At 41.2% G+C, this 18914-nt stretch overlaps 1 protein-coding gene across 1 annotated transcript in view; it reads right to left on the bottom strand.

The window, feature by feature from the left end:
* The window catches only part of ATP8A2 (ATPase phospholipid transporting 8A2), a 546329-nt gene that overhangs the window by 45110 nt on the left and 482305 nt on the right, over positions 1 to 18914 (bottom strand). Inside the window, exon 34 of the mRNA XM_090028654.1 lies at positions 129 to 217. Coding sequence (XP_089884780.1) covers positions 129 to 217 — 89 coding nt within the window. The remainder of the gene's footprint in view (positions 1 to 128; positions 218 to 18914) is intronic.

Genomic DNA, 18914 nt, shown 5'->3' with positions numbered 1-18914 from the left:
TCACTCAAACTGATTGTTCAGTTGAAGTGTTACTAAACGATGGACTGAAAGATACTGAACTGAAGGAAACAGAGGTGAAGGAGCATTTCTACAGCAAATACAATTATTTCTGTAGTCTTTAAACTTACGCTCTCCAGGCCACATCTTTAAGAAGGCACGCAGTGGGCACCAGCAATAAACCAAACCAGAAATATCCACATCTGAACACCATTCCTGCCTAGGAAGAAACAAAAATAAGCGAGACATGAATCACCTTCATTTCACAGTGAGTAGGTGGTTGCCTGAAAACAACAGGTGGAGCAAGGGATAACATCATTACACAGACATATACGATCTGATCTAAAGTCTACTGAAGAAAATGGAAGGAATCTCATTGAGTTTTGGATTGGATCTAAAGCAAACGAAGAGCCAACCTAAACCACTTTAGGTTGATATCATTATTTCAAGGTGCTCTAGAAATATATATGTTATAGCTAGATCCTCAGCTGATGTAAGCTTCTGAGTCTACATAGCCACACACAGAGATCCACACATGCTGAGCTGTGTGATAAACAAATTTAGCATGCACATTTGACCATCCTTCTTGCCCTTTGCCTATTATTCCTCCAGGACTCATTCTAACATTCCAGACCTCTGAGCAGTTTTAAACAGCTGTCAAAAAAAATAATAATCCATCTGGTTCAGAAATCCTTCAGCCTTTGTCCATTTGGATATGAAATTTTATCTCCAAATTACCCTTCCCTGAGACCCAAGATGGGCAAGATCCTGCCTTTAGGATAAATTTTTCCACATAGAAAAATGTCATAGCTTTACATTCTAACATTATGTATCCTTACAGGGCTAGAAACAAATTCTTTATGCAGAGGTTCCCAAACTTTTTCTTCCCCCTTCCAGATTTTTAAGTTGCCCATGTGCCCCTACCAGCATATGTTTTGTATTTTAACCCCTTATATGCCAATTATTATCATTATGAAAATTAAATCTGCCATTACACAATTTCTCTCACATACCCCGCCCCAGAGATGTCTTGCATACCCCCAGGGGTACATGTACCCCATTTTGGGAAACTTTGCTTTATAGTATTGAAGAGGTAAGAGTCCCAGAATCCCAAAGAGCTCAAACATGTTTCTAGCTTTTGAAGGGTGCTTGGTAAAATTACTGAAATTAAGGACAGCATTATTTATAAAACAGATATTTTAGGTCATTAGACTTTTTTGTGGCTCCCTTTGGAGTTCTGTATGTTTAGGGATAATGGTAACAAGAGACCATGAATTCAAAAGTGGACAGATACCAAAGAAACAACAACAAACCCTGCAAGACAGGAAAAGAAAATCCCCTTAAAAAATCTTCAGTATATTGATCAATTCATTTTTCTGTGAATGTGCCTTCAATAAAAGAGGGCTAAGGTGTTGCAGTTTAGTTTTTAGGGTAAATGTGCACCTATGGGAAGTTATCACAAAGCCACTGATAAACAGTAATTGCCCTTCTCCCTATTTTACCTCACAGTAAATAGCCTACCTGTTCAAACCATATGAATGTGACATACATGTGGGATGCAGTACAAGAGTTTGATTAATACTTCTTTGGGATGAACCACATAACTCATCTGCTCTGCTGCCAGTCACAGATAATAATCTTGCTACACATTAATTCTCATAAACCTTCCATGTCACATTGTATTCCATTTAAAATACACAGATCCTTACTTATGCATAATCATTTCTTACGGTCTGGAAAGCACCTATCCGAGAAGAATGTATATACACAGGTGCGCCAAAATTAACAGTTTGACTGACCAGTTTAACACGGGTATATTTGTTTTAACAGTGCAACACCACCAATCATCAAGCAAGGAAAGAAAAATATCAAGTTTTATTGAAAATTCAAGGGATTTAGGTAGAAGTAGAGGATGAATTTAACTCTGTATGGAATGTGAAAAGAAAATACATTTTGGGATTTTGGACTTACGATAGTGATTATAATTATACCCAGTGGTCAGGATCTCATTCTTTACATGTTAAAAAGTCAGCTCTCACACCATGTCAAAGCACTGGCTCAATACTAATTCTTTCTCCTTCTTTTGTATGACATTTCAGGATTACAACATTCATAGATTAATATCTAAATTTGATAGCCATTTGACTGCTGCACAGATTGAATTTAGATTGCCATTAAATGATCTAACTGGGCAATTGGTCATGTGTTGTATCCTCTAAAAAAAACAACACACCACAACTGCAACCCAGACTCCCTTTGATTCTCCATTTATGGAGTAGGTGTCCGCATTTTTCATGAAGTGTCAAATGTGATTCAGGGAGGACCAAATCTTTCTTGGTAGGTTAAATCCTGGCTGGGGGACTGTAGGTTTGCTAATGATGCATTTCTGTGGCAGGCTGGTATTTGCCCAGACTTCCCTCCACTGTTCTTCAATGCTCTTGCTTTGAAATTATCATAGAGCTTTTTGGCATATTTCTAGAAGGGTTTTCTAGATTTGAGGCTGTGAATTGTGGCGTAGTGATTGGGAGGTTTGGGTTACTGATGGCCTTATGGTATTCCTTCATGTATGTGGCATCACGGAGGAGCTGTGGGGGAGCAGCGTTCGCTAGGACTGGAAGCCATGACAACAGCGTACTTTTTTAGCATTCCTGATATAAGCCGCATAACTGCATTTAACTGTGTATCAACAATCTTTGCGTGCATGCTTTTGTTCCATATTGGGGAGCAATATTCTGCTGCAGAAAAAACAAGTGCTATAGTGGCCGTTTGAAGCACGGTTGCATTTGATCCCCATGTCGTTCTGGCACAAAGTTAACTTGTGCTTTTGTTATTTAGCAACATTCCATAGATGTTCATGAAAGGTGAGGCTCCGATCAAGAGTTATGCTAAGGTATTTTGGGAACTTTTCATGCTCATAATACTAATTCTGAGGGAAAACTTGCCCATTTTAACTGCCAGTGCATCTTCCTTCAGCACCATCACAATGCAACCATATTTAGCAACTATTTGCCCCTTAGTACTGGTAGTAAAAGAGTACTGCTAAATTTGTTTATCTGCTGTTGGATATTCTATTCTTCACACCAGAGTGACAGAGACATGGAAAATATTTTATTGAAACTGAGACTGAGATGTACTTTAGGCCAAAGCATTTATGGATGTTTTGCCATCCACTACAACAGGGAGTAAATAAATCCCACCAGAGAATTAATTACAGGTTATCTGTTATTTTTCATAGTTGCTTTCAGATTAGAAATCTCAGGTGACATGACTGAAGATTGAAAGAAGGTCAGTTTGGTGCCTATCTTCCAGAAAGGGAGGAAAGTAGATCCAGGGAAACAAGCCTATCAGCCTGACCTCTATCCCCGGGAAGATCTTGGAAAAAATGTTCAAAGAGACCATTCTAGACGAACTGGCTGATGGCAACATCCTGAAGGACAGCCAGCACGGGTTTGTTGAGGGTAGGTCTTGCCTGACCAATCTCATCTCCTTCTATGACCAGGTGACATATCACCTGGACAAGGGAGAAGAGATTGACATCATATATCTTGATCTTAAAAAAGCCACTGATCTGGTGTCCCATGATCTCCTCATGGAAAAATAGGCCAACTGCAGCCTTGGCTACATCAGAGTCCAATGGCTGGGGAATTGGCTCTAAGGTCAGACCCAGAGAGAGTGGTAATCGACGGAAGTGAATCATCATGGTGCACCATGGTCAGTGGGGTCCCCCAAGGCTCCATCCTAGGGCCTATACTCTTTAATATTTTTATTAATGATTTAGACATTGGTGTTAGAAGCAGACTGGCCAAGTTTGCCGATGACACCAAACTTTTGGGGTAAAGTGTCCACACCTGAGGATAGGCTGGTGATCCAAACAGACCTTGACAGGCTCAGAAAATGGGAAGACGAAAACCTGATGGCATTCAACACCAAAAAATGCAAGGTACTCCACCTTGGGGAAAAAAACCTGCAGCATGCTTATAGGCTTGGCAGTGCTACACTTGCACGGCCAAAAGGGACTTGGGGGTCATGACTGACCACAAGATGAATATGAGGCACCAATGTGATGTCGCAGCTGGTAAAGCGAGCAATAATCTGGCTTGCATCTGTAGATGCATCTCAAGCAAATCCCAGGATGTCATCCTCCTGCTGTACTCAGCCTTGGTGAGGCCGCAGCTGGAGTACTGCATGCAATTGTGGCTCCACAATTCAAAAAGGATGTGGAGAAGCTTGAGAGAGTCCAGAGAAGAGCCACGTGCATGATCAGAGGTCAGGAAAACAGACCTTACGACGACAGGCTGAGAGCCATGGGGCTCTTCAGCCTGGAAAAGCACAGGCTCAGGAGTGACCTGGTAGCTGTCTACAAGTATATAAGGGGTGTACATTAGGATTTGAGGGAACGCCTGTTCACCAGAGCATCCCAAGGGATGACAAGGTCAGACATTCACAAACTCCTCCAAGACCGTTTCAGGCTGGATGTAAGGAAAACCTTTTTTACTGCCTGAGCCCCCAGGGCCTGGAATAGACTCCCTCCAGAGGTGATGCAAGCACCTACTCTGGACTCTTTTAAGAAACATTTGAACTGTTTATCTTGCTGGGATCCTTTGACCCTAGCTGACTTCCTGCCCCTGGGACAGGGGGCTGGACTCTATGATCCTCCAAGGTCCCTTCCAGCCCTAATGTTCATAAAATCTATGAAATGCCTGCACAACATGGCCTGTTTTGGATATAAGCAATACATTTATCTAATGGGGAGCAGCCTCTAATAACAATGTAATTAGACCCAAGGCCACAGCATAATGACATAGTACCCCATGGCCCCCCAAAACCTATTTTGTTCAGAGTTTGTTCCTGCAGTTCTCACATACCCATAGTATGAGTATTCAGTGACCTTAAACAGCACAAGTAAAGGACTAACGCAAGAGCTGCAAAATCTAATAAACATTCCCTCTGCTCGTTTTTTTTCTTCTTTTTGTTGTGTCTTCTGTTTTACTGTTGAATGCATCCTTTACATAGTCTTAACACTCAGAGCAGGTTGGGAGCAACTTACGAAATAATTTAAAAATTATTATTTTAACTCTCTTATCATATTTAATCAACAGTCATGAACAGTAATCATTTTTAGAGATTAAATGGAGATAAATTCTTAGTGATACCAAGGAACTCAAATTAAATGCATTTTACTTGCAACTGTGCATCTTATTTAGTCCATGAAGGTGTGCACACTTTGAATTATAAGAACATTATTCAACTAGTCTGTCCCCTTCACTGTGCCTTTTATCTCAGCCTTATCTGCCTGTTTTTAGCTCCCATACAATCAACTTCATGCCCAGTCCTCTCTTCTCAGTTCAAGCTCCCCGAGAGCACAGGCAAGGCCCTCTTCCTTGCCCGTGTTTAAGGTCATCCAAAACATATACTTCTTTCATATTCTTCCTGTGAATCAAGCTGGCTTGGAAGTATATCACCAATTGCCTCTTCCCTTAATCTCTGTTTATTCTCATCTCCTTGCAGGGTTATAATATTTGTTCTACACCTATTAGCTCCTTAGAGCAGGGTTGATTTTTTTCTTGATGGTTTGGAAATGACCTTATACAGGGATGTCACACCCATCCTGCTCTTCTGGCTGGCTCCAGACAGTAGGGATCCTCACAGGCTAGATTCAGATGCAGCAGTGCTAGCAGGGCAAGGGGCAGGGTAAGTGGTGGTGGAAGCAGAAGCACAAACAGCAGTGGGGCAAGCAGTGCTGTCATTTACCCCCTGCTGCCGAAGACTATTGCCAATGGGACATCATAGTCCTGAATTCTGTGATAAGTCCTGCCTTCTGCTTACCCTACTCTCAAACCCCCAGCCCCTCTGGGAGCCCCTATAGGAAACCTGTAGATCCACAAGTCCTGGTATCTCAGGCTGGCTGCTAACATTCCTCATAAATGCGAGTGCATTCCTTTATTAAAGCAGAGATCAAAAGCACAGCATGAGCATGGGCTGAGCAAAAGGCTAGCCTGAGGATCTGTTCTATACCATGTCTTAACCCAACTATTTTAAAACAGATTCATCAAAGATATGTTCTACCTGAACAGCTTGAGCTGCAACAAACAATAAACTACAAGCTATTTCCCTACTGTATGTCTTTATTATGCAAATAAGGATCATTTGCAATTCTAGGGTTTCACCAACAGGTGGTGCCAGCAATTTCAACAATTCCTTGAAATAATAAAAATAACCCCTAGACAAAATTCTCAGATGTAGAAACGGGGACTTTCCCAGTCACTATATTGGTGTTAATATCACCGCAGTCTGGTTAGCCAACAGTTAAGGATAGTGAATGGTTTAACACAGGTAGGCTTGGCAGGATTCAATTGTTTATCAATGGACACTGACAAACATGGAGTTCATCTGACACAGGCTGATGGAAAATATTTCTGTTGGTAATCATCGAAATTTACATAAAGGAGATGTAAAAAAGAAAAAAAAATCTGGGGTGGGTGTAAGGAATTCTGTGGTAGGGGGTGCTTCACACACAGGCCGGGCCAGGCTCCACAGGAGTTTGACCCCAACCCCTGCTGAAACCTGGGCAGAATGAGGGGCTGGTCGTACTGGGCTCCCAGCTGTTACCAGTCCTGCCCCTCCAACCCCTTCTCCCAGCACAATCTTACTAGCATGGCCTACAGCTCCTGCAGTGGCCACAGTGCATGTGCACCAAACTTCTGTGGAGCTCTGCAGCGCTGTTCTGAACTCCAGGAAATACTGCTTTGTTGATGAAGTTGGCTACTGTCTGCTTGCATAAAGGTATGCTTTATTGATTTATGGATATTTACTTTTTATACTACTACATTGTCTGTCCCCACACCCACAATTTTGTGCCATCCTGAAAATTTAAATTGACAAAAATAGAAAAATAGTCCTAATTTTGTGCAATCTCAAAAATGTAAATCAATACAAAATGAAAAAAAGCCCTAGCCCTGCACAATCTCAAGAATTTCAATAGATAAAAAATGAAATAAATGCTTAAAAAGAAACATTGATTTTAGCCCCTGAAATAAATAAATCAATCACATTCTGCCAAGTTTAAACATAGATAAAGCAAAGATATGAACCTTTGCACGTTGCTCAAGACAAACCCAACATACACTTTGATACGTTTCAAAAAAGATCCTTCTACAGTTACTTTACTTTGTCTTCACTGACTTATATGGCATGAAATGACAGTGAAAGTGATAAAAAAAAAATATGAAAGAGGCTGCTTCTGCTGTATTTGTGGCATGGGCAGAAAAAAAAATGGAGCTGGAACTGCCTTGATTTTTAGTTAAATTATTATCTTTAAGAAGTTTAGTTAATACTCAGATAAGTTGCTATTGGTGTCTTACCCAATCAACTGCTACTCCAAGATTCTGGAGACCGAAGTTTTCTGCTCTGTTATGAACTCAAGGCCACTTAACTTTGCTGTGTCTCAGTTCCCCATCTGTAACATGGGATATTGATACTCCTTTACCTCACAAGGATGCCGGTGTTAAGGTCCTTTGATTATGAGGGACCTTATAAACATACATAATGAAACTACCATGAGCTTTTGGGCTAGGGACGGACATTCAAAAAGCCCAAGGCTGAATTGATTCAATCTTTATAGGTTAATCTAACCTGGCTAGGCTGAACTGGCTTGTAACTGCACAGACATCCCAGACATGCAGGCACATGCCTGCAGTGGCTCAGGCTAGAAGCTGGGGTGGGGGCGCTAGAGCAGCCTTCTCTTCCTTCCACAGTCCTGAGCTGAGGGGGTGGGGCATGGCCAGGCAGGGAATTTATAACAGTGCTTATCACCCCATTAAGAAAACAACAGAGGGACATGGACATTACCATCTGCCTGTTGATTCAGCAGGGACCATAGCAAACATGTGGTCTGCTAGCTAATACATCAGCAAGGCAGAGGGAAGGGGGGAATTCCTGCTTAGCAGGGAATTGGGGGGAGGTGGGGGGGCAGCCAGCAGTCTGTGCTGGAGCTGGAGCTGCAGCCAGGGAGCAGAGTGGAGGGGCCAGCCCTGCTGTGGAGCAGAGACCTCCGCCCAGCCCAGATAGCAAGTTGGGATGCTGCGGGTGTTTGGTTTAATCTTAAACCAGCAAGGGGCCTGGGACAGACATTGCATAAACTGGTTTGAGCCAAATCTGTTAAGTCTGATACTACATTCAAACTGGTTTCAACCATTTTCAAACTGGTTTATGTGCACAGAACATCTGTTCTGTTACAGGTTTAACCAATTTCTGATCACTTAAACCAGTTTGTGTGCAACGTCTGGAACTCTGCTAGCCTGCAAGGGAAAAGCCGCTGTTTCCAGTGTTTTTCTCCTTTAAAGGAGAATCTATTTTTAGAGTTTGTTTGCAATCCTTTCATATATTCTTGTGACCCAATTCTGGGCTGCGACACATAGATTAGGAAACGCTGACTTAGTGGACAGGTGCTGTAACTGCTCTCACTGTGGATGAGGTTGGGAGAGCTTGGTTATTTGTCTGCTCCACTCCCAGTACTGCAGAGTAAAATCCAGGGTAAATTACTCCAAAGTAATCATGTTGTGGGTGTGACCCTGCTCCTCTGACCAGGGCTACACCTGGGACTTCGGAGAAACAGTGGCCCCAGGTCACCCGTATAGTGAGAAAACCAGTGCAGGGATTTGTTTGAAGTCTCAGGGCACAGTGAAACAGAGAACTTGTTTTCAGTTGCAATTAAATGCACATATTTTCCTTTAAAGTAGTCACCCTTGAAAAACAAAACTGGTGCCAACTTGGACTTTGCTCCTGAAAGACTTCTAGAGATTTCCATGGAAAAAAATTAAAAGGCCAGGCTGAAATTGGAAAGGGATCAGTTTTTGAAAATAAAATATAAATGAAACAGCACAGCAGCGCCAACCCTCCTGTGGATGATGGATGAATCGGCATATTTCTGAAGAGCGGTGAATCTCAACCAGGGTGTCACAGCATCCTAGGGTACCTTCAGATCCTTTCAAGGATGCCAAGAGGTATCACACAATGTTAGCACTATTAAGTATGCAACACGATCCATGACACAAATCCAGGTGTTTCAAACAAGAATCCATAGCATCTCATAACATTCTGCCTTGTTGTAGTCTTTGTGAGTTCTTTACAACAGAAGAATTGCGCTGTTATTATTCCATAATAAAAAATGAGTTAAAGTTCAATATTTAACCTCATAAAACAATGTATTTTAAAGAATTAGACCCAGAAATAGGGAAGGATTTTCCTTTCTTTCATTTAAATGATAAAATAAAAACTGTTGCTGTCCTATTAGCTCACATAAATAGGGTGATTAGTATTCTTACTATGTGGTGTTTAAATAAATATACAAATTTGGTCATTCCTATTATTGTATTACAGTGGTTCCTAGAGGTTTCAGCAGAGAATAGGGCCTCATCATATAAGAATATATTACAAGATATACCTTTGCCTTACAACTCCATAGAAAAGACAAAGTGTGACAGGGAGAGGACAGGCACAAAAGTCAAATGACTTTTCCCCAGTTGCAGAGCAAGGCAACAGCAGTACTGGGAACAGAAGCTGAATCTCTTGACTCCTCTACTAGACCTCACATGTCATCAGAGCTGAAGGCTGGGAGCCTAAATATGAAATATAATCGATATTCAGGAATGTGTTCTCAAAGACCTACTCTGTGAACACTGGAACACAATCTAGCCACAATTATGTCACTAATCTGTCTTCACATATAGTATTTCCAAATATGACTTGGTGCTTAAGAATGTTGAATTTAAGGGAAAACTGTAGCTAGCTTCAGGATGGCCAGATTTACTAGCTTCAGGGCTGACAGGTGTGATCGACAGATTTACTAGCTCTCCTCTCTGGCAGATGCGTTAACAGAAGCTGTGCCTAGAGAGAACCCCCTTAGGGTTGGGGTTAGTAACAAAGTGGTAAAAAACATGAGGCAAAAGACCTAATTTTTCCCTCTCACATCAATGGGAATGAAGAGTAGCACTACCAAGGTCAGTGGAGTTTTATGGGTGAAATGTTGGCCAGGGCATTTCCTAGTTTGAAAAGAGATGCAACATTTCCAATGATGTAAGAGTTTTCATGCTAAAAAGACTCAAATGAAAAATATTACCTCATTGCCTAGGAAAGTGGTGTGGCATATAGTTCTCTAGTTTTGAGGTATCGTTTGGGGAATTTGCTATTGTTATTTACCATTTATTGTAGGCTGCTCTGAGCCTTTCTGGATACAGATCTAAATACCATCACCACTGCTTGAATGTAAGAACACATTAGCCAGGACTACTCAAGACTTATATCTTCCCCACTGCTTGTGTCCACACCTTTGGAGAACAGTTAAAAACGACAATATCTGGATATTTTTTTACCTTGTTTTCTTCCTTTTGCCAATTATAAATAAAACAGCACAAGCCTGAAGTCAACAAGATTTTCTTCCACTCTCAAATCCTTCCCTTTACCCCCTTTACTATAGCAGTAAAGAAAGCAGATATTTTCTTTCTAAGAAGCTAAACAGGAAACTTGGAATCTATGCCCCAATCTTGGGAACATTATAACTGGCCTAACTGTGGGTGGCTCACATGTGAAAAACATAAAAGTCAAAGCATGGCCACTAACTACACAGATGGCTAGAAAAAGGAACTTAATACCAGTGCCAATCTCATGACTAGGGACATATGGAAATTGTGGAGGAAGTGTGCTGCACAGTGGCTCCTTTAATTTTGCTTGTTTTGCAACATGTCCCCCACCCCCGAATTGGCAGAGGGGCCCTGGTGGCTTGATTGCTTGCCGCTGATTGGCCTATGCTGCAGTTTTTGCCTCCCAGCGAATCAGCAGCAAGCACCAGGGCCACTGCCCCCCCCCGACCAATGAGCAGCAGGATGCAAAAATAGTGGCATATTTAAAACTGTGTTTTTTGCCTCCTGGTCAATCTGCAGCAAGTGGTGGGACTGCTGGGGCCCCTCCGCCAATCAGGGGCAGGGAAGTCATGTGGCAAAATGGGCTAGATTAAAGGAGACACTGTGCAGTGTACTTCCACCATGATTTCATGACAGGTGGTGCTGTTTGCAAAGCCATGGGCTCTGAGAACCATGTGATCAGGCAAGAATTCATTTTCATTAAAGAACCACAGCTCTCACGAGTAGAGGAAAACAGGGAAGCATGAAAGGGCCCCCAGAAAATTCAAAGAAAGTAAAGAAGTACTTTGGCTTATGAAAAATCTTCTTGTACAACTTTTGTAGTTGGGAATGTTATGGTACAAACCCATGGGTTTGTAATGGGGCAAAAAATTGCAGGGATTTTCCCCTGAAAATCCACGGGGAAAAAATGAAAAAGCAAAACACACAGCCTCTGCTCATTTACATTAGTGCAACACTGTTTCATAGAGGTCTTTTGGCTTATACCAGTAAGACAGCAAAATAACCCTAAAACTTTCTATTTCCTGTCAGCTGTTAAGAACTATTTTTCATGGTGGAAGAACGAATTCAGGCACCAGAACACCTTTGTGTTTTGATTTGTAAATACAAATGTAAATATCTATCATTTATTTTGTAAATGCATTAATTTTGTGTGTTACTAGGTAAATGCATCCTAAAGTGTGGTTAACAGGTTTCTATTTTGTATAAACGATATGCCTACTCATGTATCATTACCTATGGAAATGCACCCTCTCTATCTTATAGCTTACTGATTATACAACATATTAACCAGGTTATATTTTATTTTGATACCCTGCCTCAACAATCTGAGTATGCTCAGATGTGATGTTATGCATACAATACTATTTCTTACTTGTTATTAGCTTCACTGCTGAGTGAACTGTTACTTTGTACAAAATCATTTGGAGGCTAGGGGTAGGTTACAATCACTCCAACATACAATTACAATTTTTCAAGAATTTTTTTGCAGCACATAGCTGGTTAGGACACTACAAGAGAATTCAACGCGTTTCAAGGTAAGCTGGTCCAATATGGTCAATCATTTCCACCTGGTTTCTTGTCTGAATTCCTTTAAGTTCTCAGCCTCCAGCCAGTACATCTCATTATGCCTTTTTCAGAAGGATTAGAGCCACCTTATTATTGGAAATCCTTTCCTGAGTAGATATTTGTAGACCAAGATCAAGTCAGCCTTTAGCCTTATAAAATAACTAGATAAACTAAACAGATTGAGATTCTTAACTCTCTTGCTATAAACCAGATTTTCCAGGCCTTGAAAATCCTTCTTTAACTCTTTACTGGAATCTTTCCAATTTTGCAACCATTGTCAGTTCTTTTCAGGCAATGCCCTATTGTCTGTACTGAATTGAACCAATTATAACACAAAGGGAATACACTGCACTCCTGAAATAGTAATTTTGATAGGAATGAGGGGGGTAGGGAGGGAATGAAAGAGGAAGAAGATACTTGTCTTGTTCACAGTTTGTTTTTACCAGACCACTGTGATCTGAACTGCTGTGCTGCATTAAATGTTGCATCATAAACTATGCATCTTCTTTTAGAAGATGCTTTCAGTTAGAAACCACTCAGTGCAGTTTTTTAATAGCAACCAATCTTGTATAGTAGCTGCCTTTATTTAATAGCTGTGCCTCTATCATGTCAGCTGCAGGGGAAAAATTAAATTTTACTGAAGCCATTTTTGAATTAAAGGCTCAGAGGGAGTAATTATATTTAGCAGAAGCCATTGGTTTCCAATGAAGATATAAAGTACATTAATACAAAACACCACATATGCAAAAAAAGCTGACGTACAGTTATAGAAGGCACCAGAGCCCTCAGATTCCCTGATCTGTATGCTTACATTTTCAAATATTCCTGTATTACTACTGTCTTTTTATGCAGAGTGTATGTGCATGTCAAAATATCTGTATCTCCCCCTTCCGCAGTGCTGCCACATGAACTAGGCTTCATTTCTGAGTAACACTGTGATTAATTGGGAAGAGCTTAAGATCTGTGGCTAGGAATTCATTTCTAATCCCATGTCTGCCACTGATCCATTGTGTAGCACTGGCCGTGTTTTTTGACTTCCTTGCTATTACTTTCCTTCATCTACACTGTTAAGGTCTTTGCCATGCTTTGAAAAAATTCAACTTGTTATATCAGTTCCACAACATTTCTCCCAGCTCTTGTTTTTAATTTCTTCTCATTTTTCTAACATCTTTAAGCTTTTTCCACTAATCCTTCTAAGCCTTTGGTACTCCCTGGACACTAGTGTTACCTATACATGTAATTCATATGCTCTTGTAGCACTTTCAGATTGTTGATGAAAACACTGAATACAGGAGCACCCCTAGTTCAACCTAATTTGATTGAGTTTTTCTATTAAGATGGGACTGTATCAAATCCATTAATGAAACACAACTGTCTATCTGCTTTGTCAGTGCATCTGCTGCTTTCATGCTTTAAGTATGATTTTTTATTTAAGATCCAATCCTACGTAGCAGAGATCTGGGATAGAATCTTGGCCTCATTAAAGTTATGGGAAAGCTTCCAGGTATCAAACTTTATCCCTACATTTGCTTAGTCTGAACTATTTTTAATGAGGTAAATGCACTCTCTTTGGCCTTGATCTTGTAATTTAGACAGCGTGTAGGTAGGGTGACCCTATGTCACCTCTGCCAGCCCACCCTGTGCAGCCATGTGGTGCCTCTCCACCTGCTGCTGGCAACCTTGTGCACTGCTGCTAAGGCCACTGCCAAGGCCCATACTGTGTGTGGATCCTTGGGCAGCTGCCAGTTGGGGGGGACAGGAGGGCACTGTGTGCCTGTGCAACGTGAGCTGGCGGAGTCTGGGGGTTGCCAAGGGACACAGTTGAGTCCAGCCTCTATGCAAGGAGGATGGAGTCCATCCATGGGCCTCTGCCCTGACCCACCCCGCTCCACCATCAGAGCTCCTGGGAGCCACAGAGTTGGGACTGTGTGTGTACACATGTGCATTTGCACAGGGAGGGGGGTGAGAAGGCACAGGGTGGGGCTGTGTGTATGTGTATGCATGCGTGTGTGCGCATGCACTGCCAAGGAGGTAGGTACAGAGGCACAAGGTGTGCGTGTGTGTATGTGTGCGCACATGTGTGTGCCCCCATCCCAGTCCCAGATTTCCCTAAAATTATGTTCTCTCTATGTATACACACTGGAGCACAGGTGGAGTCTCAGGGAAGTTACTAGGACTCTTTTGACACACAGGGTCTACTTGTAGGAAATAAGGTGCTAGATCAAAAATATTTTTGTCTTTCATATTTGTTGCATTATTTTGTTGGAGACGGAGATAGAAGTTACTGGAGAGCAATGACTATGACAGTGTTCTCTATTTGTCAAAGACTGCACCTTCCTTAACATAGTTCAGGATATCTGAAAATAATTGGTAGTGGCACATTATACATCTTCACAAATACTGCAAAGCTCTCGGAAATTATAGGTTTATATTACTTAGACCTACTAATTTGGGGCTAGTTGTACAAGCAGCCAAGCACCCTCACAAATCTACTGCAGGCCATGGGAACTGGCAGCACTCAGCTTCACAGAAGGGACACATGACCTTGTCAGATGGGATACTAAATGTTTAATTTTTTAGTTTTTTTTTAAATTTGATGCAGCTCTTCATAATGCAGATCTTCATTAATACAGCAAGTGTCCACTGATCTGCAGTATATAGCTCTCTGATATAAAACACTGGCTTATTAGTCACTATACAATTATCTCCATTTACCAGAGACTCAACATTTTCTACTATTTTATTTTAATGCCATCATGTTTATCAAATCTTCTCCCATTGCTATTAACCCAATAATAACATAATTTGTTCTTCTGGCCTTTGATCTCCCCTTCTGACACCGTGGGCTAAATGCATACCCAGCGAGATGCATCAGGTCTCCTGGGTTTGTTGTCTGATATGTGCTGTCTATAAGGAACACCTGGTTCTATAGCAAATCCCTCAAGTTTCTTGCAGTCCCAGTGATTTCCAATCCTCCCAGCTGCTCCATGATTTACTGATTTCTGAGCTTCTCTGCCTCTTGCAGCACCTCATACTCAAGAGAGGAGAGGCTGGGCAATAAATGGAGCAGCTGAATCTTTAAGAGATTCCTAGGGGAAATGATCTATCTGTTAATCATAAAACTGTTAAGAGACCTCCCCTGTCACTCCAAAACAAAAAAAATTACCATAACCCTACTCATTGTTGAGAGGCTCTCCTGGGTGTCCACTCTTATTGCCAGGTAATGTTTTTGCTCTCTTAAAAAATCCCCTGATTGTTCCCTAGAAGATCCACCGAAGTGGAACGTCCCCCAAAGCAGACTTCCCTTCTGGAGATAGAAAGGTATTGTGGTTCTAACTTTTTTGGACCTTTATAAACGTGAAATTGTAGAGAAAAGATAACTTTTGCTTCATTTAGGTTTATTTGACTATGTTGATTTATGCTCCATTTTTAATTAAAGGTACCAGGAAAACATTTGTTTTGGGTTCACTCCACTGAGACCTATTTTACAGAGCTCCTCAATGAAGGTTCAAGCAGGCCTTGTCTGCGACTCCACAATGAATTACTTCCGCAAACACAGAGGCCTAAAGCCTTTCTGAATCCTTCCCCATAATCCCCAACATCTGTTCTGTGTCCCAATCTAGGCCAACTGTGGGAATCTGCAAGTATCTGCTGTCAGCGTTCGCACAGATGAGTAAACATACAAGTGCCTGTGTCAGACTGCCATGTGATTTCAGCTGAAAACTCCGGACATAAACCAAGTTTCTCGTTTAAACCATTTGTAATGTAAAGGAAACACCTGTTAAGAAGCTATCCAAAATAAATTTGCCGTGAGTCTTAAAAAAAAGGAGGGGAGAATGACTGACAGCAGCAGTTTAAGACAGACAACAGAAATAGTCAAAGCATTGTTACAGACTTTAGCCACAAGCAAACAAAGGCAATGATCTTTCATTCTGGTAGTTACAGTTGCTACCTCATGCCTCAGCTTTCATTTAAAGTGACACTGCCATGATTGGTAGGCCCTAATTTGACCTAGATTTTTTGTTTCCTTTACTTACATTTAATAGACAAGTATGTACATGTAAGCATCTGTTTCGAAGCCAAATATTCACTCTACAAAACTAAGGGGGTATTTTTTAAAATATTCAAGTAACTTGGGACCACAAGCCCCACTGATTTTCAGTGGAAGTTGTATTCTTAAGTCAGCTGCTGCTGTTGAAAACCCTACCATTATATTTTACATATTAAAAATATTGTATTTTAATTTTTTTCATCTACAGGATTCTGAAAGATATATTCACTCTCCCTTAGAAGAGTGCCCCTTACTTTTCTACTCACTTCTCTTCCAACATCCAGCTGGTCATTAGTGGCACACTGCTCTCATAGATAGGTTGCCATTGTCAGTGCTGAAGTCACACCAACTCTTAATTAGAAGACTAGTAATTAAATATTAGTAATACTTTGCAGTTGTACAATACTTCCCATCCAACAATCTCAAAACACTATTTTGTCATAATTTAGTTAGAGTAGTGCATCAGGTCTATGAGTTAGCCCATGGGTGCTCAACCCCTGTTTGGTGAGCCATAACGTCCAGCCTGTGAGGCTCCCCACAGGTTGGAAAATCTGAAGGTGGAGGAGTGGTGGTCACCCTTTCCCCACTGCCAAATTTCCAAGCCCTGCATGGATCAGGCCTAGACTGGGCTGTCGCCATGCAGCTGGATTGGGCCCTGGCATGTCTGCACTGCATGCCAGATTGACCTGCCTCCTGGATTTGGCCTAAGGATGGACCTGACACCACCTATCTTCCCCATGGGGCAGGACCACTGAGTTAGACAGATATTATCCCCACCATACAGATGAAGAAATTAATGTATGCAACAGTTAAGCAGGTCACATTGCAGTTGTGGGAGAGTTGGATTTGACATCATATCTCCTGACTTTTAGTTATCTGTCTTATCAAGAATATCTATTTCTTAGAACAATTCCCAGTTAAATGCACCTCATCTGTTTCCTCAGCAAAGGTACAGTACATGCAGAAGGTCTTTTGGAATCCTCAGTGACGTTTTGCTGAATGCCCTTGGTTAACTAAAAACAGCACGCATCTGATCTATGCTTTTTTTTCCTTGCAGCCACGAACTGGCACAGTCTGTAAGATATGTGCATGTCAAGAACTGGGATTTGACTTTCTTAACTCATCTTTCAGCAAAGTTAGGCAGCTGCCTGTCTCAATGACACTTCAGTCCACACAAGGAGTTCTTCAAAGCAGTTAGCTTTGCTTGACGGAGAACTTAAATAAACTAAATTGATAGCAAGGCAAAATGCATTTCAATTAAGGCCTAACAAGGAGAATATATAGCTATGAAACAGACACTGCGTCTCCACTACCACTTAAAAGAACAATTCACTAAAGAGAAAATAAAGGCCCATAATGATAAACTCCAGGATACAACTTCCTCAAAAGTTGCAACTTTCAGTACGCGCATACACCTGTTTTGACCAGGCTTACTGTTCCTACTAGATGTGTAAGAAAAACGAATGTTTTAAAAAAAGGCATAGAACAAAGTAGAGACTGTTCAGAAAAACCGTCATTACAGCTCAGGTCTGTGAGCAGGCTTGTGTGCGTCAGGGACAAGTTTAGAAGAAAAGTGAGTGGGAGGAAGAACACAGTTTGAGTCCCAGCACCAACACTGCAAATCCTTCCCATTCCACTTTCAGAGACACCCAACAGACAGTGACAGGAAGAGAAAAAGGTGTGAGGGCTGGACTCGCAACATGTTCCGCAACCATTCATAACTGAATAATCTGCATTTTGGCTTAGTCCAGGTTTGAGGGGGGGTTTTTTAAACAAACTAAAAACAGCATTTTACATGCTTGTTTTTGCTCTGCTTTAACTTTAAGTAGACTTGCCCTAGGCTCACAAGCCTATCAAATTTGGGAAATATGTTTTAAAAGTTAGAAAGCTGGTAGCTCGGGTGAGTTTTCCCACCTGCTCTATCCCTAAAGTTTGCCACAAGCTTTTTATCATTTACCACAGGCTTAGAAGCAACATGGAAATAAAGCAAACCAAGAGCAAGGATTCTTTTTTTTTTACTAGCTTAAAAAATTCAGTCACTAGTTACTTTCAGCCTGGCTCATGGACCCAAGGGGTTCTTCAAGGAGGTTCAAAATTAACTGAGTTTTTTCTTAGTTGGATGCAGTCCTATCCTGTTTCTTCCTGTGATCCCACATCAGTTTCTTCCTGAAGGACTGGTACATACAATAAGCCCATTTCCTACAGGCAGCAGAGGCATTATCAAAGGCTTCATTACAGTTGTCAGGCTGCAGATATTCTGAAACTGACAGGAAAAACATAGGTCTGCAATATAGACAAATGCATCCAATAGCTTTCCCCAGTCTTTAGGCAGGCTAAACCTTCACTGAGAAGAAATAATCCAGATATTTCTGTAAAGAAAATTATACAATCTTTAGTTCTTTAGGGCAGCAGCACTGAAGCAAAAAGGTTGCTAAATACAGTATAGGGAACCAGAATAATGGAGTCATTCTGCTACTGTACCACAGCCAAAAAGAAATACATATCAGAACAAGGGCTCCAAAGTAAAGGCAAGGCAGAAGACACGCATGTGACTTTGAATCAAGGCAAACATTTCAAGCAGAGGTGATTCCATACTTTATTTTTCTGCTTTCATTAACATTCTGGCTGCAAGAAACAGCCCAAGAAAGAAAGAAAAATATTAGATGAGGGCACTGCAGAATGGAGAAGGAGGAAATAGCTTGAGGAAGATTTCAAGTGCCAGTTTCCTATTAAAGGTTCTGATTCATTCAGACTGGATATGATCCTAAAGCTCTAGGGATTCACACATCCCTGCTTCAGTTCAAGGAACTAATAAACCAATCAGTAGTTTAGATAAGACCCTATAAATATTTAAAATGTTTAATCTTTTGAGTGCCAAGAAT

Source organism: Crocodylus siamensis, chromosome 1, assembly GCF_052110815.1.
Source record: "Crocodylus siamensis isolate JL-2025a chromosome 1, ASM5211081v1, whole genome shotgun sequence".
In the NCBI taxonomy this organism is placed as follows: Eukaryota; Metazoa; Chordata; order Crocodylia; family Crocodylidae; genus Crocodylus; species Crocodylus siamensis.
The sequence above is the reverse complement of the archived record's forward strand: the minus strand, read 5'-3'. Positions and strand labels throughout refer to the sequence as shown.